The 23524-nt window shown below is 52.5% G+C and overlaps 2 protein-coding genes across 4 annotated transcripts in view; one reads left to right on the top strand and one right to left on the bottom strand.

Moving 5' to 3' along the window:
• Positions 1-19552, bottom strand: part of SH3GL1 (SH3 domain containing GRB2 like 1, endophilin A2) — a 30701-nt gene extending 11149 nt beyond the window's left edge. Inside the window, exon 1 of one of the 2 annotated variants that reach the window (XM_047777472.1) lies at positions 19311-19552. In XM_047777472.1, coding sequence (XP_047633428.1) covers positions 19311-19355 — 45 coding nt within the window. In that variant the 5' untranslated portion in view covers positions 19356-19552. The remainder of the gene's footprint in view (positions 1-19310) is intronic. The other variant, XM_047777471.1, reaches the window with a different exon arrangement.
• Positions 19553-22121: 2569 nt separating this feature from the next.
• The window catches only part of CHAF1A (chromatin assembly factor 1 subunit A), a 30321-nt gene continuing 28918 nt past the window's right edge, over positions 22122-23524 (top strand). Inside the window, exon 1 of one of the 2 annotated variants that reach the window (XM_047777467.1) lies at positions 22122-22415. In XM_047777467.1, the coding sequence (XP_047633423.1) occupies positions 22364-22415 (52 nt within the window). In that variant the 5' untranslated portion in view covers positions 22122-22363. Of the gene's footprint in view, positions 22416-22638; positions 22869-23524 lie in introns of those variants that run through there. The other variant, XM_047777468.1, reaches the window with a different exon arrangement.

The raw sequence follows: 23524 nt of genomic DNA, 5'->3' as shown, positions 1-23524 counted from the left end.
GAGATGAGCAGGGGTATAGCTGAGGCCTTGTCTCAAAGCCCCGACCTCCACTCTGGGTCCCAGTACCAGCAGCCAGAGGCTCCCTGAGGGCGGACACCCAGAGAGCTGCTCCTTCAGCCCTAGGCTGATGACCAAGGTGCTACCATCACAGTGCTTTCCCAGCAGGGCCTCAGACGGCCTCAGACTTCACAGCAAGCTTTAAGCGCCCCAGACCGGTCACAAGGGCCCCTGTGTACCTCGGAGTCCTCTCCACCCACCTAAACCAGGCCTGCCCTGCCCTAGCCCAGACTTTCCTCACTTCTCCCCAGGACACCCTCCTTGCTGGCCCAGCCCATGAGGGTTGGGTGGGTTCAGAACTCTCTGTGCATCAGGGACTGCTATGCTCTCCAAGCTCCTGCAAGCCCAGAACTGCTCCTCTCCTCCCCACTGCTCCTGCTCCAGCCTAATTCCTTTTTTTTTTTTTTTGGCCTTTTTAGGGCCACACCTGTGGCACATGGAGGTTCCCAGGGTAGGGGTAGAATCGGAGCTGTTGCTCCCGGCCTACGCCACAGCCATAGCCACGCCAGATCCGAGCCGCATCTGCGATCTACACCACAGCTCACAGCAATGCCGGATCCTTAACCCAATGAGCGAGGCCAGGGATCGAACCCAAAACCTCATTGTTCCTAGTCAGATTTGTTAACCACTGAGCCATGACGGGAACTCCATCCAGCCTAATTCCTGCTGGAGCTGGAGGCCAGGGCCTGGCCTGCCTGCCACACATCCCATGCTTGTCTCCTGTAGCCAACGGCGAGCTTCCAGGCCACAGGACCCAGCCCAGTGCATCTGACCGAGTGCCCAGGCCCCTTCCTTTTGGGCTTCCCCTCCTCTCCTGGCCTCCCAAAGGAATGGCTAACAGAACAGGTGCGGCAGCTCAGAAGGACCGGAGGCCAGAGGAAGAGTGAAGGGCTGAGTAGACAAGGTGTCTGTGAGGTGCCTTTTCCTGTTCTAGTCCCAGCTGATAGGAAGATATGAGGACAGCCTCAGCCCTCTGTTGAAGGAAAGTGCCTCCCTTGACCCCAGGTGACCTAGCAGTCCTTGGAGAGGGGTGACAAGGAACCCACTCCCTGCCTGGCCAGGGTTTCCCCTCAAAGGCTAGAAGCCACAGGTCCAAGTGCCCACCCAGTGCTCTGTGGAGGGGCAGGTGCCCGAGGTCAGGGCACCATAGCTCCTGGTCCCGCCTCCTCCGGGGACCCCCAGGGATTGGCCCAAGCTCAACTCTAATGATGGTTGGTCCTGGGATTCCCATTAAGAGGCCTAGTTCCTCTAAGAGAAAGCAGAAGTACTTAATGACAACTGTCCCCCACTTCCATTCATGGTTAACCAGTTCCCCAGTTAATCTGGTAGAGTCTGGGGCAGGAAGTGGGCCCTGCTGGGTGCTGGGACGGCTCCGGAAAGCCAACTTCTGGTTGGAGCACTTCTGGCTTGCAGGGGGAGGTAGGACTGCTGGAGGGGGAACAGGCCACAGAATGTGCACCTTTTAATGTTTCTACAAAACACAGCAGAGACTGCCTCGTTCCTTGTACCTGCTGCCATGCCAGCCTTTTTGCCAAACTTGAGAGCCCCAAGAGGAAGGGATAAAGCCATTGAGAACCTCCAGCACCCCCCTGGGCCAGTCTCGGACTCTAGGCAGGTATCTCCACCTCATAAAGGGAAAAAACTAACTCCCCAGGAGGTGACATGCCTCACCCAGGGCCAGGCAGTGGTGTGGGTGTGTGTGTGAGGGAGAGAGAGAGAGATACCAAGCTAGACAGGAGGGGTTACTGGCTCCCAAAAGTCTTAAATCATCTTGCTCTGGAGGCTGCACCCCTGCACCTCTCTGATTTGCTTCCTCATTTTCAGAGACCGGCCAGGGCTGTCAGGGTGCTGGGGAGACGAGGGCCAGCACTCAGCACTGGGCTGCAAACCTCGCCCCTCTTGCTTGGCTGGGGAACTGTCCCTGCGAGTGTGAAGCCAGAGCCCAGCCCTTGGGAGCAGACAATCCAGAGGACCACAGCTGTTCCTGGACAGTGACAGTGGGGGACAACTACCCAAGACTATACCCTACACCATGCCGCATGCACCAGCCTGGAGGCGGAAGACCTGTGTTGGAGGACTGGCTCTGCCTAAGCCTTCAGAACTCTAGTCTCTCACATAATACCCACCACTCCAGGATGGCATGAGGCTAAAGCCCCTGGAATATTTTTGAGCTTTCTCCGAATACTAACGGCATAATGGACCAGGAGCTGCTCAGAGGGACACCAGTCATATTCACGTGAACCCCTGCCTGTGGCATGGTACCCAAGACTCAGATGGGTCCTGCCCCAAATGTCATGGGGAAGGCGAAGGGCAAAGCGACGGGGCCCCACTGAGGAATCCGGGCAGCAGACTGGGGCGGGGGCTCAGGATCCTGCCTCCTCTGGGAGAGGGGGTAGGAACAAGGCCTGCTGACAAGGGGCTCTGAGGCGGGCCTGATCCAAGCAAGTGCCCCTGGCTGTGCCAAGGGGTTCTACCCAATGACTGAAGTGCCAGTAACTGCCTGAGGCTCATCTCTTAGAACAAACCATATCTGGAACCCTTGCTAGAGCTGAGAAGCTCAGGTATAAATCGGCCTCATGCATTTCAATTTCTCATCTTGGGGATGAGGCAGGAAGGCTGCATGTCACATAACCGGGAAAATCAATTTCAGATGAAAACTTATAAAAAGAAACACCCAACCCACAAACAAATGAGGTAATAAATCCCCTGAGTCCTGCCTGGCAGGGCCGCGCCCGCTTCGCACCACCAAGCACATGCTGCATGCGTTGTGGGGGAGCTGCCGGCCACAGATCTGCTGTCAGGGCGGCAGAGAAAATTCTGTTATGCCTATGTGAAAAAATAAGGTGTTTTGCAAACTCATCTTTTGTCAATGACGCAAGGGCAGCCCTTCAGGAAGAGACAGGAAATGGGGGCTTGGAAATCCCATGAGGTGCAGAGCTGCTCAGCCTCAGGAAGGCACAGGAACAAACCTTGCATCCGACACCATCCCTGCAGCCTACCATGCCAGAGGCTGTGGCACCTGGGCACAAGTCTCAAAGAGAGTCCACGTGTACCCCAGTGATGACAGCTGAGGTGACGACTAACCTCAAAGTCCAGAGCCCCTATCTCCTAGAATACAGATGCTTCTCTCTAAAATCACTTCCATGCCGAAAGGCCTAACTAATGTGAAGCCACCTCTTCCAGGAAGCCCTCCTGATTTTCCATCAGCTGCTTCCTTACCAAGGTGAGATTGACCTGGCCACTGGCCACCTCTCCCATCACAATACTGGCATCTCCTCTCTCAAGGCTGGCTCCCTTTGGATGAGGCTGTTTCAAAAAGGTCCCTACCTCATTCCATATAAGAATCTCCACCCTGCTATCCCTTCTGCCCCAGACCTTCCTAAGGCTGGGTCCTGTCTCACCTAGCATCCTTTCTTCAGAGGCGCCGTCCCTGACCCACCCAACACTCATATTTCTCTTGTAAACAAAGTCCTCTTGTTTGTTTACAACCCTCTTCCTACTGGACTGTGAACTCCAAGTGAGCAACCCCAGCACTGCCATACCCACACTCAGAATGCTGAGACTAGGAAGTGCTTAGTTGATACTTAGTGCCCATGGGAGGAAGGAATGACCTCACAGAGGTCTGACTTCATCACTCCATGGCATCTAAGCACTGGGAGGACTATGGACCCGGGAGCCCAGTGATGATAGCACTCCCAACCCCCAACTTTCTTTTTGTTGCTTATGGCAAGTTCGAGTTAGGCTGCCTCTGTCTGGGGGCTGCAAGTCTAATTCCCTGTTCTCCACCTAAGGTCTAGCCCCCTCACCAGAGAGCAAAGCAAAAAAATCTGAGCAAGCTGGGCCCATCCAGAGGACCCCGCTTCCGGATGGGGGTGGTTTCCTATCAACAGGAACCCCCTGTGAAAGGGATGGCTCTGCAGTTTGGGAGAACAGGACATGGGAAAGGAAGGCTGACAAACAAACAGGCTCTGAAGGCCAAAGGGAAATGGCCCCCAAAAGGGCCACACTGGAGTGGGTAGGGGCCTCACACCCAGGCTCTCCGCAGACCTGTGAGGGCTATCTCGCAGGAGGGACAGAGCTCAGGCTTAGAGCTCCTCCACAAGACCGCTCCAGGCAGAAGCTCTGAGTGGACATGGAGGAATATACCCTCACCTGGCTCCACCGCTTCCCTGTCACACCGGGGTGGTGACAACAGGTGACTCAGGGCACCAAGGCCAGTTTATTCAGGTGTGGCTACCAAAAGCACCCAGGCAGATACAATCCTGGGACAGCACACCGAGAGCTGGGGAAGTGAAATGGTCAGTAGGCCTTGGCACAGCTAGACCTGCTCCTCTGAGGGTTAGTGACAGGCACTGTGAAACACTGCCACGTGTCTGATGCTGGAGCCCTGTCACCCTGCACGGCTGCTCCTCCCTCTGTACCTCATCCTATTTGGCCAGGGACACCTGCCCTTCTAACCTGCAAAATCAGTCTTAGAAACCTGGAGCTGGAAGGAATCTCGGCACCCAGATGAGGAGACCAACACGGGCTGCCAGGGCCAAGTGGGCCTTTCCCATCTCAGGCCTGTCACACATCAGGCCTGTCACACATGCTCCCTGACATTACCGCCCAGGCCCCAGTAGTAGGTGAGAACCTGAGTGAGAGGTCCCCAGGGACCTCACCCTGGGCCACAGACAGAGGAGAGCAGTTCTCAGGGGCCTTGTCTCCTCCACCACCAGTCACCTCCATTCCAGCAATGGCACCTTGGAGAAGAGCCTCACCTCCCCATCCAAATGCACCCTGTCCCCAAACATTAACTTCCTGTCAGGAGCCAGCTGCCATAGTGGGGCTAGGAGAGCACCAGGGGGTCTGACACCCAGCAGGTGATGGGCAGTCAATATTTGTTGAGATAATAGAGACCCTGCCCTCCAGGAGCTCACGGAAGAACACCCCCAGGTGTGTTAGTAACAAGTGGGATCAAGGGTGTGCCTGTGAGCTCCTGAGGCAGGCCTGGGATGCAGGGGAGTAGTGGGGGTCTGGACAACAGCATGGGGACGGGATCCAACCCTGTCCACCTTGCTGTGACTTAAAGCAAGAACGTGGCCTCCTCTGAGCCTCGGTTTCCTCAATAGTAAATGGGGTACTGACAATGACATGCTGTGGACCCGGGTGTGAACATGCTCCAAAACCCACAAGCTGCACTATGAAGACGAGCCTGCTATTCCCTGCGTGATGTGCGTCCCAAGGAAAGAATGAGGCCAGGAGGGTTGCATCCAGGGTGCTCAAAGTGGGGTCCACGCACAGGCAGGGTTGAGAGGCACATGTGCCAAGTGCCCTGGATGACAGGGGCATTAAGAATGCCAGTGTCTCTGGAGAAAAGACCCTCCTGTGAGGGATCTGTGGTTCTGCACAAATCAAAACATGTAAAAACCATGTAAAGTGCGTTGATGGACGGCTGTGTCACACGATCTGAAGCTCTTCTTGCGGGAGGAAAGGAACAAAACTCCAAGAGATGAAATGACAGGGTGTGAAGATGATGGGTACATACTCCCCCTTGCCTGGGCCCCTGCCAGTCTCTGAGGCGCCCCTCCTTCTCTGGCTTCTACCCAGCCAACTGATTCAGCCTGCTGGCTGACCCTCAACACCCTGAGTGGCTTTCTGCCCTGTTCCTGGCTAACTCGATCCTGCCCCTCTGGGATATCCCACCCTCTCTCCACCTCAGTGTATCAATAGTCTGCCTGTCCTTTAGGCACTTCCGCTCTGGGCGTGGGAGACCCCACCCCCCATAAGCTGGGGGTCCTGCTGCATTTGCCAAGATGGCTGGGCAGTAGTGATTCAAGGGATGCCCTTTTTAAACCTCTTTCTTTTTTTTTTTGGCCATGGCATGCAGTAGCTTTTGATGTGCCATCTCAGTTCCCAGACCAGGAATTGAACCCAGGCTGCAGTGATGAAAGCACTGAATCCTAGCCAGTAGACCACCAGGGAACTCCTGGTGACTTTTTCTTTTGATTTTTGCAGGAGAAAACCAGCCCTGCTCTCATCCCCAGGTCTTGCTTCCCTGTTGTTACCAGGTGAGGCGTGTCTGGTGTTGCCACTTCCTGAGCTAAGAGCTGTAAGAATATTCAAATCTCTCTCCACCTGAGGATGATGATCTAGTAACCAGGGCCTCCCCTCTGCACTCAGGGTGGCTTCTGCTCCCTGGAAGGACTAAACCCACAGATAGGAGGCGTCTGGGCTCCTGGGTGAGGAATAAGAACACAGCAGCACAGGCCAGTGACCCTGAAGCCCCGGCACTGGGGGCCTCGCTCCAGCTGCCTGCTGGGGAAAACCTGCATCATCCTTTCCCTTCTTCCTATGTCCACATTCAAAGCCAAGCTCCAGGTCATCTCCTCGTGCGTCATCCCTGGTTTCATCGTACAAGGTGCTTGTCATAGGACCCTGTGTCACTGTATCCACCCCACTTCAATCGCCAAGCTACTGTGCATGTCTGGGACATTCTCCTGCCCTGAGCTGAGATCAAAGTCAGCAGGCCTGCTCCCTCCTTTTGAGAAGGTTGCCCTTATTCACTCAACAAACATTTATTATTTGTATGTGCCAGATATAACAGAGGGAAAAAAAGATGGAGGCTATAAGCACACACAAAAATGGTAATACAAGGACCTATGATGAGGTCCCCCTTCTTCCTTATGGTGAGGGAGCCAGGGAGGAGTCACAAGTAGATGTCCTTGGCTTTAAAGGATGGGTTGACTTGGATGCAAGAAGAAGAAAAGGACATGATGTGAGGAAAGGCAGAGACAGGGGATGTGGGGTCTGCACCAATGCAGAGGGCAGAGGTGCTAAGGGCTGGCTTGGAAACTGATTCCCAGGAAGTGATTTTGAAGTGTCCCCACTGAAGGTGTGGGGGGTCATTAGTAAAGGGTGTCTGGCATGAGCCTCCAGGTTCCATGACGGGAAGAAAGGTGCCATTAGACTCAAGGAACTGCTGACCTCTTTTTACTGTCAATGGGAAGCAATGCAGGTCAAAATCCCACTGTGGTGTTTGCTTCCCAAAGGTTTACACAGGGAACAGCATTTTTTTTGCAGAAAACTTGAACACAGAGTCAGTTTTTAAATTGACGATGGAGGATTTTCCATCAGTCCACTAAGGTTTTTTTTTTTTGCTTTTTAGGGCTGCACCTGAGGCATACGGAGGTTCCCAGGCTAGGGGTTGAATCGGAGGTGTAGCTGCTGGCCTGCGCCACAGCCACAGCAACACAGGATCCAAGCCATGTCTACAACCTACACCACAGCTCACGTCAACACCGGATCATTAACCCACTGAGCAAGGCCAAGGATCAAACCTGCATCCTCATGGATGTCGGTCAGATTCGTTAACTGCTGAGCCATGATGGGAACTCCAGTCCACTAACTTTTAAGTCACCAAAGTGGGATTCCAGAAACTAGAGAACAACTTCCACTGAGCTCTGAGATGAAGACCGCTCAGTGGGAGGCCGCTCTTAGCACAGTACACATTAGTTAACTTGGCAAAATCAATGACTCCTATTTTCTTGTTGACTTCAGCCACTGAGCTGGAGGTGAGAGCTGAGGAACACACACACACACACACACACACGCGCACACATTTATGTGCGCAGGCACATGTGCACGCACACCCCCTTCCTTTAATGGTGAGCTGAAAACCTTTATCTGAATGGGGCTTTAAGGCAGTGTGGACCTGTATGAAGTTTCCTATGGCTGATGTAACAGATTCCCATAAACTCAGTGACTCAAAACACAAGTTTCCTAAACAACACAAAAATGTCAAAGAGGGCAGAACTCTGACATGGATCTCCCCAGTGAGGACCAAGGGGTTGGCAGGGCTGCGTGCCTTTCTGGGAGCTCTAGAGGTTTCCTGCCTTTACGGCTGTTAGAGGGGACCTTGCTCCTTGGCTCATGGCCCCTTCCTCTGTCTCCACAGCCAGCAGCATAGGCCTGTTGTGCTGCCTGCTCTCTAGTTCTCCTGGGTTGCGCCTCCCTCTGACCAGGCAGGAAGTTTCCAGACTAAGGGCCATTATGATGAGACTGGGCCACCTGGTCATCCAGGGCAATCGCGCCACCTCCAGGTCCATGCTCTAATTCCATCCTTTATGCCAAGTAAGGTCACACATTCGCAGGTTCCAGATGGGGACCAGGACAGATGGGTGGGGCCTGGGGGCATCCTGCCTGCGTGGGAAGAGTCAGTTCTCAGGGTGTCAGAACTCAGGGTGGTTCTGTGCTATAAAGCTGCTGGAACACTGAAATCAGTAAATACTGAGCCACTGCTCCTGGGGACACAGTGTCAGGCTCCTGTGAGCCTGTGGTCACAATGCATTGTGTGATGTGTGTCTGTTTAAAGACACATTATTTAATATACACTGTTGATTCACCAGCATTGAGTGCAAGGCCAGCAACACCTGAACCCTCCCCTGAATGAAGCTTTTTCTGTGAGCAGGCTTTTTCTATAAGCACAGCCTTCCTGTGCTTAGGACACTAGCCAACACTTCAGCTCTACGCTTGGGACCAATTTAAAGAGCGAAAACACCCACAAGAACAAAAATACTACATGCGACACTAAACGGGCTGTGGAAAGGACACTGAATTAGTCTGAGCTGAAACAAGAAGGCAGAGCCCTGTCTTGTTTCCACTTCGGTGGGAACAAGCACATCGGGAGACTCAAAAATCTGTGCCACTCTGGCCATGTCCATGAATGTGTGTCAAAATGCTGCAAGTACTGATTGGGGATTACAGACACACTTCAGGGAGCAGGGTGAATACGAAAACAGAAATCTGCCAACAGTGAGGATGGACTGTACACACTGGCCCGAGCAGCCCTCTGGGACTTCACAGGCCTAGATGCAGGGCCAGTGCTTTCAGCAAACTCAGTCTCTCCGTGGAGACCAAAAGGGAAAACCCAGGTTCCTGAGGAATGCACAGGCTGGCAAAGACATTAACCCTGTGAGGACCGGGGCAGAAACAGGGCTCTAGGTGCTGGCAGCAGCTGGGGCCTCCCAGGGTCTCCTCCCTACTTGTGCGCCTACCCCTCACACACAGAGTGGACCCTGTGCCTGGGGTGCCCCCACCCCACACACGTATGGGCAGTACAACCGAGCAGCTGAAAGGTCACCCTTGATGAGGGCCCCGAGCAGGACCCCCACCAGCTCCGACCAAGACTTTGGTCATGCAGACTGAATAGGTGGTGGTTTTTTCCCTGGCTGTGCTCACGGAAAATGGTCACATCAAACAGGCAGAAGTCTAGAGAAACTCTTGGACTTTGCTGAGGCGGGGGGCATGTACAAGGCTGCCCACTCCATGTTGAGAGCAAAAATGTGGCTATGTCCTAAATGCCCACTGGCAGGGGAGGGACAACGCGCTGTGGTCAGTCACACAAAGGAAAGCCAAGGCGCTGTGGAAGCAAACTTGAGCCACTTGCTCTCTGTGGACAAAGTACGCCAACCGTGCTGAGCAAAAAGCACAACTAAAAACAGCCATGTGACACCATTTTCGTGAGGTGTAAACTTGCAAAACAAAGCCATCGTGTGCAGATGTTTGAGGGGAGGCCTTCGACTTGGACTGTGCTGCCTGTGTTTATGCGAGCTCCTGTGAGCGCTTGGCTATCGCCTGGTCATTCTTTACCTCTGGCTCTACATTGGAGACACTTTAACACAAATTCAAGCGCCTGGAAAGGGATGTGCCCTTCACAACGTGCTGGCACTGCCTGGCCCATGGCTCGGGGAACGTGGGGGACCTCGCTGAGAGCAAACTCCCCTGGAAGGCGGTCAACTCTCCTCTAGGCACTACTGAGAGCTGGCTGAGCGGTCTCTAGGACTCAGATGAGGAAAAAGGTCCTCCTCCCCACTCTCCTAAACCAGCACATTCGCCTCTCAGGTCCCCAATGTGCCCTGTTTCCACAGCTTCACACAAAAGACTCCTAAACCTGGCAGTCTGGAGACGGCAGAGGGACTTGCCCAGCCAGTGCCTCCTGCCCACCCTGGGCCAAGGCCAAGGGCACAGGGTGCTCTGGAGCAAAGCGGAGAGAGTGAGTGCTCAGCTGCCCTGAGTCCACAGCGGGCAAAGGAATGGTGATGAGGAACTTTCCAGAGAGCCTGGGAGAAATAATCCAAGGCTTCTCAGCTGTGAAGTAAAAGCATCAAGTCTGGGGGAGAAAGACAACCCCTGGGCCAACCTCTAAGGGAACTGAAGGGTAGGAGAAGTAGCAGGGGCCATCAGCAGGGAGCTGTCCTCAGGGGTGAAATGCTGATTGGGTGGGACAGTAAGGGTTCTAAACCTCCAAGGAAAGGAGGAGACGCCCCAGGGAGAGTAAATAAAGGACAGTCACAGCCAGGACGTCAGGGTTAAGGGATGGAGAAATCCCATCCCCTGTCACTGTCCCTTCGGCTGCCTTCTTCTGGACAAAGGCTGGCCTTCAAGGGCCAGGGCTGCCGGGCCTGCCCTCAGACAATCACGGCTCTGATGAGTGGAGGCCCTGGAGATGATGGACGCCTGCCTGAGGCAGGCAAGAGGCCTCATCCTGGGGAGGTGGGTGGCAAAGGATGAGGAGGGGCCTTGGGTCCTTAGGGATGAGAAGGGACAGGAAGTTCCCAGTTTCCTTCCTGAGGGCCCTTCTAAGACTCCACTCACTTGTGGGGCTGAGACCCACAGGAGAGCAGAAAGTCATCAGTCAAACGCTCCACTTTAAGGAACATGGGACGGGACTGAGGTGTGCTGACCAAAGGTATCTGAACTACCAGCCAACGGGACATCGGGAGATTAAGCACATGGACTAAGCACCACGGGGCTACGTACTGTCAGGCCTCTCCCCAGACACTCAGGAAATCCACCCTCACCCCAAAGCTCTCTTCTGAGCCTTAATTCAAGTCCGCAGGATTTCCTGGTTCCAAGTGAAGACCAAGAGGGGCAGGGGAGGGGGTGCCAAGACAAGAGGTAACAGGGACAATTGAGAAAGATATTCCCACCACCATGCTCTTTTGGTACCCCTCATTCTGGCAAGGAGACACTTTCTGGTAGGCACTTGTGGTTTAACAAGAGGGACCAGACCCCAGGCTCAGAGGTGAGGAATCCAGGAGAATCAATTACACTGCTTTGTTTCTGTTATATTTGGTGATCCAGTTAGTATGATTTTTAGCAAGAAATAACATCAAGATCCCTTTAAAAGTTTTAAAATGAGCCTATTTAAAAGTCAAGTTAATTAATTAATTCAAGCCATAGGCTAGGTAGTTGGTTTGAGGTATTTACAGCAGGCCCAGAGGCTGCTGTGAAAGACACAGAGCCCGGGGGAAGGTGAGAGCTCCCTCACCCCAGGGCAAGGACAGGGAAGGTTAGGGTGGGCAAGTGAAGAGTCTGTTATATTTCCAGTACCAGCCAGGCGGTCAGGGACCACCATCTAGAGGGCAGTGGGGAGTGTCACATCTAAATGCTGTGACTGGGGACGCAGATCTGGAAGACAGGTGCACGAGGGGTGATGGGTGCCAGGGAGGTAACTGAGATCTTGAAGAGAGAGAGCCCAGGGGCAGGGTGGCAAGTTCACAGACAGAAACAACCAGGCCAAGTGGAGGAGGGGGAGACAGTGCTGGGCAGCTGACTAAGGAAACGGAAGAGGAGGCAGAAGAGTGGCCAGGTGTGGAAGCTGGGGAGGGGGCTGGGAGCTGGGGCTGCACACAGGACCCAGGCCAAGGCCCATCAAGTCTAAGAGGTCAGAAGTCCGGAGGGCCTCAGCGACAGACTTCTGAGACCAGGAGGGGTCTGGCCTGGGGAAAGTGGAGCCGGGGGAACTCCTCCCAGCAGGCTGGGCACCTCCCGTTAACTTTGGGCCTGGCTGCGGGGTCTAGAGGACAGACTGCCCGTGACACAGTTCAGGTCCCTGGGGGCCTGGAGCCCTCAAGGCAGATCCTAAACCAAAGGGAACAGCCTCTGAGCTTTGATTTCTAAACCAGTCAGACCTGTTCCTGACCAAGGCCTGGCCAGCCACCCTGCTTTGCAGAGCACTGTCACTGGCACTGTACAGCTCCACTCCCACCCTGAGAAGGCGTCTACCATTTCTGACAACTTGGCCAGCAAGCCATGACCTGTGGGGACCCAGGCCTGTCACAAGCCACCAGGCAGCCCGCTCCCTCAGGAGCCCACACCCAAAGAGAAGAAAAGCACACTGGATGGGAGGATGTGCTTGGTGTGTGGCACATGTGCAGAGACCACCAGGACAGACGCTGGGAGGGCAGAGAAGTATTTTCTGCAGGCAGTGCTGGGAGATGGCAAGGATAAAGGAAGATGCACATGAGGCTCTGACGGCAAACAGGAAGTGGACCGGCAACCCTGGCCTAGATGGGGATGGAGGCGGGAAGGCATGAGGCTGAGCAGACCTACCCAAATGGAGTGTGCTGCCTGCAAGGAGGAGGGTGCGATTGAAGGCTGGGACCAGGGTGGGGGCTCCAGAAGGTCCTGAATGCCACGTTGGAGCCGAAACCGCACTCCAGGTCAGTGGGGACCCTCCTCTCACCAGGCCCCAGCTCGGCCTTCTCTGGGTGCACCCACGACCGCCCCGCTTCTGCACTCTGACAACCCAAGATGGGGGCCAAACATCCCTTGGTCCACCTGACATCTACTGAGATCCCGGGACAGCCCCTGGCGGGCAGCTTACATGGCCAGGCTGTCTCACACCCCTGGCATGGCGCCGCGGGAGGGGTTTCATGCCCAGGTGTGGAAACCTGAGCAGCCAGGCAGTGGCCCTTCCCAGAGTAGTGCGGCTGATGCTGAGTCAGGCCCTTCCGAGGAAATCGCACGTCTGTTTTCCTGCTGTGGTTGGGAGTCTCTGCATGACCCTGCTCTCAGGCCCAGTCAGCAGGTTTTTCCAGGAGCTGAGTGGAAAAGGAAGACGAGGCTGTCCTCTGGGAGCCCGCGTTCACAGTGCCCTGGTTACTGCTTAACAGGAAATGAGCAGAATTGGACCCAAACTGCAGTGCTCAGGAGAAGTGGTTGCAATCCAGCCCTGGGGAGGTGGGGTGGGGAGAAAAAAAAGAGGGGGATAGGGGAAAGAGAGGAGGAAGAAGGAGGGGGGGAGGAGGAGGAGGAGGAGGAAGAGGGAGATGAGAAAGGAGGGGGGCGGAGAGCAGAGAGGAGCAGAGAAGAGAGGAACCAGCTGTTGCCACAGTCTGACACATTCTTCCATCCAGCTTTCCATGGACAGCTTTGAAAAAGAATGCCCCTAACACTTCCCCAAGCACTTAAAAGCCAGGAGGGTTTGAGCATGGGGGTTAAAGATGCCTCAACGGGCCTGTGAGATCCTAACCCCTCCAGTGGCTCGAAGGCTCCAGCAACAAACCCAACTTAAACCTCGGAAACCTCACCCCTACCCCTCACCTCAGAAACCAGAAACAGAAGACAATTTGACTTTCCTCTGCCACTCCCCTCCACCAACGGCAGCACTGCAGTGTCAAAATATGCAGATGCCTCTGAAATCTTATGGAGGAAGTTGGCTGCACACCTCAAATTAAAAAGTAAGTTTCCCAAGATTGGATCAGTTTCAAAATATTGACAACAAAGAGAGGGCTGAGATAGGGGCCAGGGCAGAGCTAACTGGGACCCATGTCCCAGGGTCAAAGGCCACGGGACACATACAGCAGAGGCAAATGGCAGGCCTGAGGGGCCTAGTCATAGCCTGTCGGTTTGTCTTCTGAGGGCAGAAGCAAACAGATGTGGAGAAGATACCTGAAGGGCAGGCAGAGAGTGTAGGCCCCCAAAGGCACTCAGCGCTTGCTCTCATGTTGGGTCCAGAGGGAGGCTGGGTGGATGGTGGATGGGTAAACAGTATTATTTCTTTGGGTCACTTGCTAAGTCTTTGACAGTTTCAGGGTCTCAAAACTATGATAGCACCTGATTTCTGAAACTGGACAGGAAGATACTGTGAAACCCCTAACCTCACAGGCTGTTATTAAGTGGCACACAGAATATAATTAAGTATCCTACAGCTTTGCCTCAAAACACACCCAGATAAGCAGGGCGATTAGCTCCCACAGCACTCTTTAATAAACTGGTCTTTAATATACACAGGATTCTGAGTCAGAGGTGAACTTTAGACCTGATACATGGCAGTCACGGGCAGCAGCATCAGATGTGATGACCCTCTGGTCTAGTGCGTTAATAACAAGAATATGCAGAATGCTGTTTGGTTACAGGGTGCCTCCCTAATTGTGAACTGTGGGTCCTGCCCAGGTCAGGTTAACCTGGTTTTGCAGACAGGCCTGGGAAGTAGGGGTTTAAAGAGGCCCCTGATTCCTTTGGGGAAGGGCAGTCTCAAATCTCTTCTGTAGTGCCACAGTTCAGCCTAAAACACCAGTCTGGTTACTCCAACCAGCAGGCTGGTGATGGAATGCCAAGTGGGGACAGCAGCCCAGATGGGCCACTGATGGAACAGGATGGGATCATCTCTGCCCAGGGTCCTGCAGGGACACCACTAGGTCAAGGGTCTTCCTACAGAATGAGTCAGCAGAGTGGCTTCCTGTAAGAGTGGACTTAACCCAGTTTCCACTGCACGTGGACGTGGTAATGGTCAAAAGCCCTTCCCACCTCTGCTGCTCTGAGGCAGAAGGTCTTCCGGAGGTTGGCCTGCAGCTGCTGAGCTCAAGGGCCTGTGCCAAGGACCCCTTCCCCCAGACCTTGCCTGACACCTGTCATTCCCAGCTCATGGGTTCCACACTTACGTCTGCACTGAGGCTAAGGGCTTACAAGTTCCAGATGTTTGTATAAGATCACTGCATGTCCATTATTTAGCAGGCCAAGAACTCTGCTGGGAAATCAAAAGCAAGATACCACAAATGAAGTTTAAAAAATAGGTCAGAGCAGGCCAACACTTCGGGGTCTTGGGTCCCCCAGCCCTCTTTCCACCGCACGTGTCTCACAGGAATTTCAATCTTTCCTCCTAGACACAAACTGGGGAGGTGGGAGGGGCGTAGTGAGTATCCAACAAATTTTGAAGCTATGGGATATGGCGGCCATGAACTTCCCTCCTGGCTCAGATGGAACCAATCTTTCAGTTCAGACTCTCTTGCTCCTTTCAGGCCAAAAAAAAAAAAAAAAAATCAGGCCAGCATTCCATGCAACTGCCAGATCTATCCCTAGTTACACTCTCAAATCTCCACACGGCCCGGCCACAAGCATCATCAGGAAATCAGTTAGCAGCTTAAGTCAAGTCTGGAAATTAATGTCACCCAAACACACCACAATGAGAAGTGAACTTTCGAGCCCGATCTAAGTAGTGGGTTCCCTTACCCTCCTCAGTTCCTCAGAAATACTCATAAAAACATCTCCCCCAATTCTAGATGTGCATAAGTACCAGATGGCTATTAAGGGAATGGAATTACTTGGGGAAGCTGGAGGGGACCAAAACCATGGGTCTGAGGCAGATGCTTACTTCTTTTGCTTTACTGTATAAATTCTTCAACTTTCCTCAACCCAGTCCCTGGGCTGGTATGTGACCAGTTCATAATAAGAAGTAAAAACTCACAGACTTCCTACTCAAACTCAAATTGAATAAATACTTTATTTATTCATTTTGCTTTTTAGGGCTGCACCCACGGAATATGGAAGTTCCCAGGCTAGGGGTCAAATCGGAGCTATAGCCGCCGGCTTACACCACAGACACACCAGATCCGAGCCTCATCTGCGACCTACACCATAGCTATGGCAATGCCAGATCCTTAACCCACTGAGCAAGGCCAGGGATCACACCTGCATCCTCGTGGCTACTAGTCGGATTCATTACCCCTGAGCCACACTGGGGTATCATCAGCGAGACAGAAACTTTTCATTAACATCACAGCCTCACCTGCTAGAAAGCAACCTCCTCCATTCCCGGCTCTCGCTCACATATCCACCTGGTTCCTATTTCTTAATTTAGCAACGGTGCTGTTACAAGCCTCTGAAATCAAGAACCTGTTTCAAAAGCGGTTTCTCAACTTCGGTGCTTCTGTCATTTGAGGCTAGATGATCCTTTGTGGAAGGCTGTCCTAGGTGTTGTAGGATGTTTAGCAACCACCTCCAGTCTCTACCTACTGGGTGCCTAGCACCTTCTCCCCAAGGTGTGACAACCAAAAACCTTCTCAGATGCCGCCAAATGTCCCTGAGGTGGAGTATGGGGCGGCGGGGGGAGCGGAACAGGGAAGGGCAAGTTACCCCTGGTTGAGAAGCGATGATGTAAGCTTATACCTTCTTAAAAATACCAGAAGCCAAAAGACACTCTGGAGGACCTGGGAGGGGGACACTTGGCGTCTGGGTGCTAAGTATTATGTACATGTCTACCTGTGCATAAGTGGTTATCCGTGTTTTGAGAATTAAGAAAAGCAGGCAGCTGCCCACAAGGATGCCCAGGAGGAATTTGTTTTGTTTGGGTAAAATTATCCTCATTTTTCCCCTCGTTTTTCCCAGCATGCAGAAGTTCCCGGGCCAGGGATTGAAACCAAGCTGCTGCAGTGACAATACCAGATCCTTAACCTGCTGCGCCACAAGAGAAGTCCCTATCCTCACTTTTCTCAAACCTTAAAACAGGGTTTCTCAACCTCAGCACCGCTGATTTTGTGGAGAGTGATTCTGAGTTGTGTGAAGCTGCCCAGGGCACTGTAGGATGTTGAGTAGGACTCCTGGCCTCCACTCACTAGAAACTACCAAGCTGTGGCAACCAAAAATGTCTCCGGATATTGCCAGTGTCCTCTGGAAGGTGGGATTGGTCTGGCTGAGAACTACTGTTCTACAGGAAGACAAATGCCCTGAAACTCTTTTCATGTAAAAAGAGGAATGCATTTACCTTTGGGCCAGATAAGTGAGACCATCAGAGACTGACTGGTTTAAAGCATATCATCTGTTTACACAGTGAAAACTCAATATATATCATTACAAGGTAACAAGAATGTTACCCTGGAACAAATGACCCCAAGGACATAAAAGAGGATGAAACAGTGTCCCTAAGACTGAGAAAAGAGACACACAAAGAGGAGTTCTGTGGTGCAGTGCGTTAAGGATCCGAGTGTTGTCACGGTTGCTGCTGTGGAGCAGATTTGATCTCCGGCCCAGGAACTTCTGCATGCCATAGGCACAGCCAAAAAAAAAAAAAAAAAAAAGCACACAAAAAGGTGGACACGTCCAGATAAACAGTGGAGATGTTGGAGGTCTATGGAAACTATTGCAGAAGAGAATGGAACACAGCCAAGGTGAGTCTTGAGAGCACAACTCAACACCAAATAGGTCAGGAGACCAAGACGACTCTCTCAGAGGAGAATGTGGCCATTGCAGCAGTTCTCTGGGACTGAGCCTCAGGTCAAGATAACAAATTGATCTGAACCACCAGCTTACATTGCACTGAGCTTTCCAGGATTCAAAGTGCTTCCCACAGGTCTTGATGCAGGCCATCCTTCTTTCCCCTTGAGAGACCTAGCTAGTTCCTCTAGCACAGTGTGTCTGGTAGGGACAGCATGGGCCACCAGCATAAGCCCTAATGGCTGGGGGCGGGGAGGGCTTCCACAGACCTGTCTATATGAAAGAACAAAGTGGCCCAGGAATTCTTCCAAGACCTATAGTTCCAGTAAGAGGGACTACATCAGGACCCGAGGCAGTGATCAGCATGCCAAGGGGCTCTGGTCAAGTGTGTGGGGGCTCTTCGGCCTGCTGGGCAAAGTCTAACGTAGGGCCAGGTCACTTAGTTCCATCCTGCTATGGCAAAGGGCTGTACTCTCAGAACATCCTAGAATCCCACTATATTAAGTCTCTCTTCCTCCAGGGTTTAGCCAGGAGTCTAGAGATAGACCCCCAATATCTTTAGCCCTGGACAATGCTAGGGTCATTACTTTTTCCCTCAAGGGGCAAAAGGTCCCAGCTGTGTATTACTGGACTTCTCCAAACTGTGGGTAGAATCCAGTTGGCCAGTACGGCCCAAACAATTCCAACAACCATTGCTCATTCCTTCCTGGAGGCTATCCACACAAACTCCAGAACTAAGGTTCTTATAGGATCGAGGAATCTGGGTCTTCTTGGATCTGAAATTATAAACTAAATTTTGCATTTGCCCAATTTTCTGAGGAGTGGAACCACTCAGCTTTCACCAGACTCCTGAGCAGCGGGGCCTGGACTCTCCAAAACACCTATTCTGTCTGTTACAACATAAAATGCTTAATTCTTGGACTCAGCATTCCACTTCTGGTAACCTACCCTACAAATCTAATCCCACCTGTGGGCAGAGACAGACCCTGGCTATTTACTACAGTATTGGTTGCAGCAGAAAACCCCTGGAAACAACATCCATTGATTAACAACTAGTTAAGTTATGACAGACATCATGGAATGGAAAACCACATACTCATCAAAAATCCAAGCGGCTCTAGAGGTAGGCTCTAGTGCTGTAGTTCTGGGGGAGGGGAAGGGAGGAGGTTCCCCTAAGGACTTTCGGTAGCATCTGGAGACATCTGCGGTTGTCACAACTGGGGGATGCTCCTGGTATCGAGTGGGTCGGGGCCAGGGATGCTACTGAACTCCCCAGACTGCCCAGGACTGCCACCACAACAGAGGATGATCTGAAGTGGAGAATTCTGTTTCTTGTGTGATCTCCAAAACACATTTAATTAAAAAACACCAAGAACATGGGTCTATGTAGACTATGTTACCACTGCTTGTGTATTTTTAAAGGAAAGGAGTACATTTATACACTTATCTTTTGTTATTGGTGACAGTCCCTGTCTCAGGGGAGAGGGGCTGGATGCCTGAGAGACTGAAGTGGGAGACCAACTTTTCAGTCTACCATTTCAACTTTGCAACGGGCCAACTGAAAAGGTTTTTTGTTTTTTAAAGACTCTAAACACAAAATTTCCCTGCCCTTGGGCTCTCTGGCAAGAGTCCAGTGTCGACAGCCTCGGGACTGCTTCCCCTTCTATCCCTTCCCCCTTCCTGCCCTTTCAGAGGGGAGGACAGGAGGAGAGGGGTCCTCGTCCGGAGCCAACCTCTGGGAGCACTTCTGCTCCTCTTAAAGGTCTGCCCACTCTCCTCGTGGAGACTGGAGTCCACATGGCGGTCAGGGCCTGGGCCACCTCGCACAAGACCTCATTCCTTCTGGGCTGTCCCCATCCTGCCGGGGGACACGTGCCAACGCCGCCCCTTCGGTGCCCCCAGTCTTCTCCCGAGCCAAGACCAAGCCTGGCCTGGTCTGGCCCAGCTCCGAACAGCGTGGGGCCCGGAGTTCACCCCCTGCCTCGGCCTCTGCTCACCTGGCTCGCCTTGTAGAACTGCTTCTTCAGCCCGGCTACCGACATGCTGCCTCCTGACGTCGGGCCTCCCGCCCGGACCCAGCGAACCGGAGGGATCGCGCAAGCGACAGGCTCCCGGGCGCCGCCAACCCCCCGCGCGCCTCAGCGGGCCCCTACGGCACCGCCTCCGCCGTCCCCTCGCCAGCTCCGCGCCCGCCCCGGCACCGCCTCAGCCCTTTGCGCGCTCGCGCGGCCAGGATATTACATGGCAACCGCACACTTCCGGTGCCGGCCTCCGCGCGCGCGCCCGCGCTGCCCCGGCCCCATATGCGCACGCGCGCCCCCTGCCGGCCGGGTGGCGCAAGCGCGCTCTTACTGAGGCCGCAGAGGCCTCCTCGGTCAGTGAGTGGGCCCAGGCAAGCCTAGAGGAGCCTTAGCGACTGCAGCGTCCCCTGGACTCCCGGAGGTGGGCCTGACTTCTTAAGAAAGGCGGTTAGACCTTTCTGCAGAGGTTGGGGAGGTCAAGGGACAAGTAGAACTCCAGAAGCTAAGTTTACAGAACTTTGGATGCCTGTTCGCTAATCTCAGCTATAGCCAGTTCTTCTGTGCATCTAGTACCTTCCACCATCATCGCGGCCTGCCCAGTGTTCATCTATTCAGTTGCCCAAGTCAGACATCAGGGTATCTCTTATAGCTCCTTTCCACTATCCCACCCCCAACTCTCTTCTCTGCCCTATCAGACCATTCCACTAGCCTCCTCTCTGATGTGCCCACTTTCAGGTTCTTGCCTCCAATTCATTGCCTACAAGGCAACCAGAAAGATGCTTCTATGACACAATTCGGATCACATCAGCCCCCTGTTTAAAGTCCACCTACTGGCCTTAGAATACACTACCAATTTCCTAGGATGGCCTACAAAGCTTGCATAATTTGGCCCCCATCATCTTTTCCGGGTTTTTGTTTTTGTTTTGTTTTGTTTTGTTTTTTTAGGGCCACACCTGTGGCATATGGAGGTTCCCAGGCTAGGGGTCTAATCGGAGCTGTAGCTGTGGACCTATGCCACAGCCCATGACAAAGCCGGATCCTTAACCCACCAAGCCAGGCCAGGGATTGAACCTGCAACCTCATGGTTCCTAGTCGGATTCATTTCTGCTGTGCCATGATGGGAACTCCCCCATCACCTTTTCTGATTTCAGCTGTCTTCATCTATAATCCATGTGTTTTGCTAACATTGTTCCTCTCTTGCATATTCTTCCCCAATCTTTTCCCTTTTCCTTGTGCCTAAGAGGACTCTTTGCAATGGCACCTCCTCCAGGAAGCCTTCTCAGATTGATAAATGTTTACTGATATTGACCTTTTTGTAACCGACTGTTATTTTATTGAATGAATTGGAAATTAATAGTGAATTGAAGTGAATAAATGAATCCAAAAAGAAGAATAATAAAATGACCAGAGCTAAAGTGCTTGCAATTTCATTCCCAAAATCTCTGACAGAGTTGAGTGCTTTTGTAAAGCAGAGGATTGCTAGAAGTTTCCAAGTGCCTCAATGGTAGGTCCTGGGCTAGATTAGAGGATTGCTTCAGAATAGGCAGGCTCCAACCTCTTTCCCCAAGATCCTGATGAGGCTATTATTAATAGTTTGAAATTTTTTCCATGTGATTCTGATGGGCATCCTGAAGGGTGATGCACTAGTCTCAATCATTTCAGATGTCAGAATGTTAGAGAAGGAAGGGAAAACATCCTAATGGTTCAGAGGGAGAAACTGAGGTCTTGAGTAAGACACGATTTACTTGCCTAAAGCGATGTCCTCGAATTTCCTATTTTTCCACATGATTTACAACAATCCTACTGATTTAATTATCCAATTTACAGGATAAATAGAATTCCAAAATTGGGCTAAATTTTACTATTCTCACTTCTGCTCTGCTTGAGCGATAAATAGATGCTGAAGAAAACCTGTTCTAAGGCTCACAGACTGATTCTGAAGGTCTCTGTTCTGTGAGAGGCTTTTAACTTATCCGGTCACAGTTTAATCAAATGGTATTTAATGTATTCACTCATATATATATATATATTGGGTACCTACTACTGCATAAGTCATCAATAGGTCCTGAGGATACCATGATAAATGATTTTTGCCTTCATGGAGCTAATGATAAAAACAGGAATTAATTCATTAACCAATAACACGCTAATAAATAAACACAAGGTGTAATTACTCCAAGAAAAATGACTGTGTTGTAGGAACTTCATGTTGTTGGGGTAGGGGAGAAAAGGCTTCTCTGGGGTTTTGATCTAAGATCCGAAAGTTAGGTAAAAATCAACCAGGAAAAGAGCTGAGGAAAGAGTGTTCCAGGCGAAGAAACAGCCTATGCAAAACCCTGAGGATTAAACCAGAAACATTCATTTCATTCGTTCCCTCTGAATATATTCACTGCATCTCAAATGCTTCTGAAGCGATGCCTAGAGTTTATTTATTCTATTTTTATTATTAGTATTAAAAGAGTTCATAATTTTAATTTCTGTTGCTATGTGTGCAGCCTATATCCAATTACGACTTAAAAAAACCTTCATTCTTCAGCAAAATCGCAGTTTCAGGCTATCTCCGGTGCCCCGTGTAAAGCGTTTTGTCACGGCGTAGGAACCTGGCCCTCCCTCCTCCCACCCTCCCACCTCCCACCCACATACCCCAGCAATCAACCAATAACAGTGCCGATACTCAGATTGACATTACCCTCCCCCAATCACAGGGCACATGTTCACCGCCAATGACAGGCTGCCGAGGGGGACACCCCGCCCTCAGCGGGAATATCAATAGGGGAGCCCTGGGAGTAATGGAAGCCTCGGCTCTCGCGAGGATTCTCCCGGAGCTCCCCTCTTCCCGAGGAAGCGCGTCACGTGACGCGGCCTCACCCAATCGGCGCATCGGCCGCGGGGGTCGCCGCGGTTCCCGCCAAATACGAGCGCGGCGGCCGCGGTAGCAGCGGCGCGGGAGGGAGGGCGAGCAGCAGCGGCCGCCTCAGCGGAGCCCGCGCCTCCTCCGCCTGAGGGGAGTTCGAGACGCTGCCGGGACAATGCTGGAGGAGCCGGAGTGCGGGGCGCCAGGCGCCCGGGGAGCCGCTGCAGGTCGGTTCCGGCACGCGCGGAGGGGAAGGGGGGGCGCGGCGTGCGGCCTGTGAGGGCCGAGGCGGCAGTTGGGGGCGGACGGGCCTCCAGTCCCGGGCCCTCTCCTCGGCTCCTCGCGTTCGGTCCGTGGAGCTTACAGTCCCGAGGAAGGGCCTTGGGACCCAAAGGGCGCTCTTCTTGACGTTATTGTAGCCGCGACCATTTTCTCCCGGCGCTTTTGCCGTCAGTTCGCCCTTCCAGGGCGCTCTGCGGTGACGGGTGTGTGTGGCCAGGAGGGGAAACGGAGGCCCAGAGAGGCGAAAAAGCCGGCCTTGGAAGTTACCGAGTGCGTTTGTGTCCCTTGATAAGTTGGATCCTGCAGCGGCCCCAAAACTGGGTGTAGAAACGGAGGTCCAGGGTCACATAGGGCTCGGGGACCAGAACAGTTGCGTCTGCGGGTCAGGGCAAGCCCAGGTAAGAGGCCCGGATGATAAGGGTCCCCGGTTCTTGATGCTGCCGACCTGAAGACCTGTCTTTCTCCTTACTCTGTCTTGGGAGGGGGCTTTCTGGCAGGTCCTCAAAATGGGGGGTGGTGAACCACGGAAGACCAGACGACTTGACTCCTTTTACCCCCAGCACTTGGCAAAATGTTTGGCATGTAGTAGCTGCTCAATAAATGTGGGTTGTTTGAATGAACTAAGGGTTGGCAGGGACCTCAACTAGACTAGTCCAGGGTTTCTCAATCTCAGCACTATTGACATTTGGGGCCGTCCTGTGCATTGTAGGGTGTCTAGCAGCATCCCTGGCCTCCACCCATTAGATCTCAGTAGCAACACTTCCTTCCTAGTTGTGACAATAATGTATCCTAGGCACTGTCAAGGGGCCCCCTAGTTGAGAACCACTGTGCTAATTGTTTCCAGACTTTGGGATTTTAAATAGACATAGAATTTATGAAATAAAGTTGGGACCGATTGTCATGGACAGTCATTTGACCGAGTAAGGGTCAATTAAATGGTTAATTAGAAAATTTTAAAAGCACCATCTGTTATGATCATAATACCATAAAAGAGAAAGATGTCTTAATGCTAAATAAAACTAGAAAGAAAATAATTTCAATAAAGAGCAGTGGT

This window comes from Phacochoerus africanus, chromosome 4, assembly GCF_016906955.1.
Source record: "Phacochoerus africanus isolate WHEZ1 chromosome 4, ROS_Pafr_v1, whole genome shotgun sequence".
In the NCBI taxonomy this organism is placed as follows: Eukaryota; Metazoa; Chordata; class Mammalia; order Artiodactyla; family Suidae; genus Phacochoerus; species Phacochoerus africanus.
This window is presented reverse-complemented; position numbering and strand designations above follow the sequence as displayed.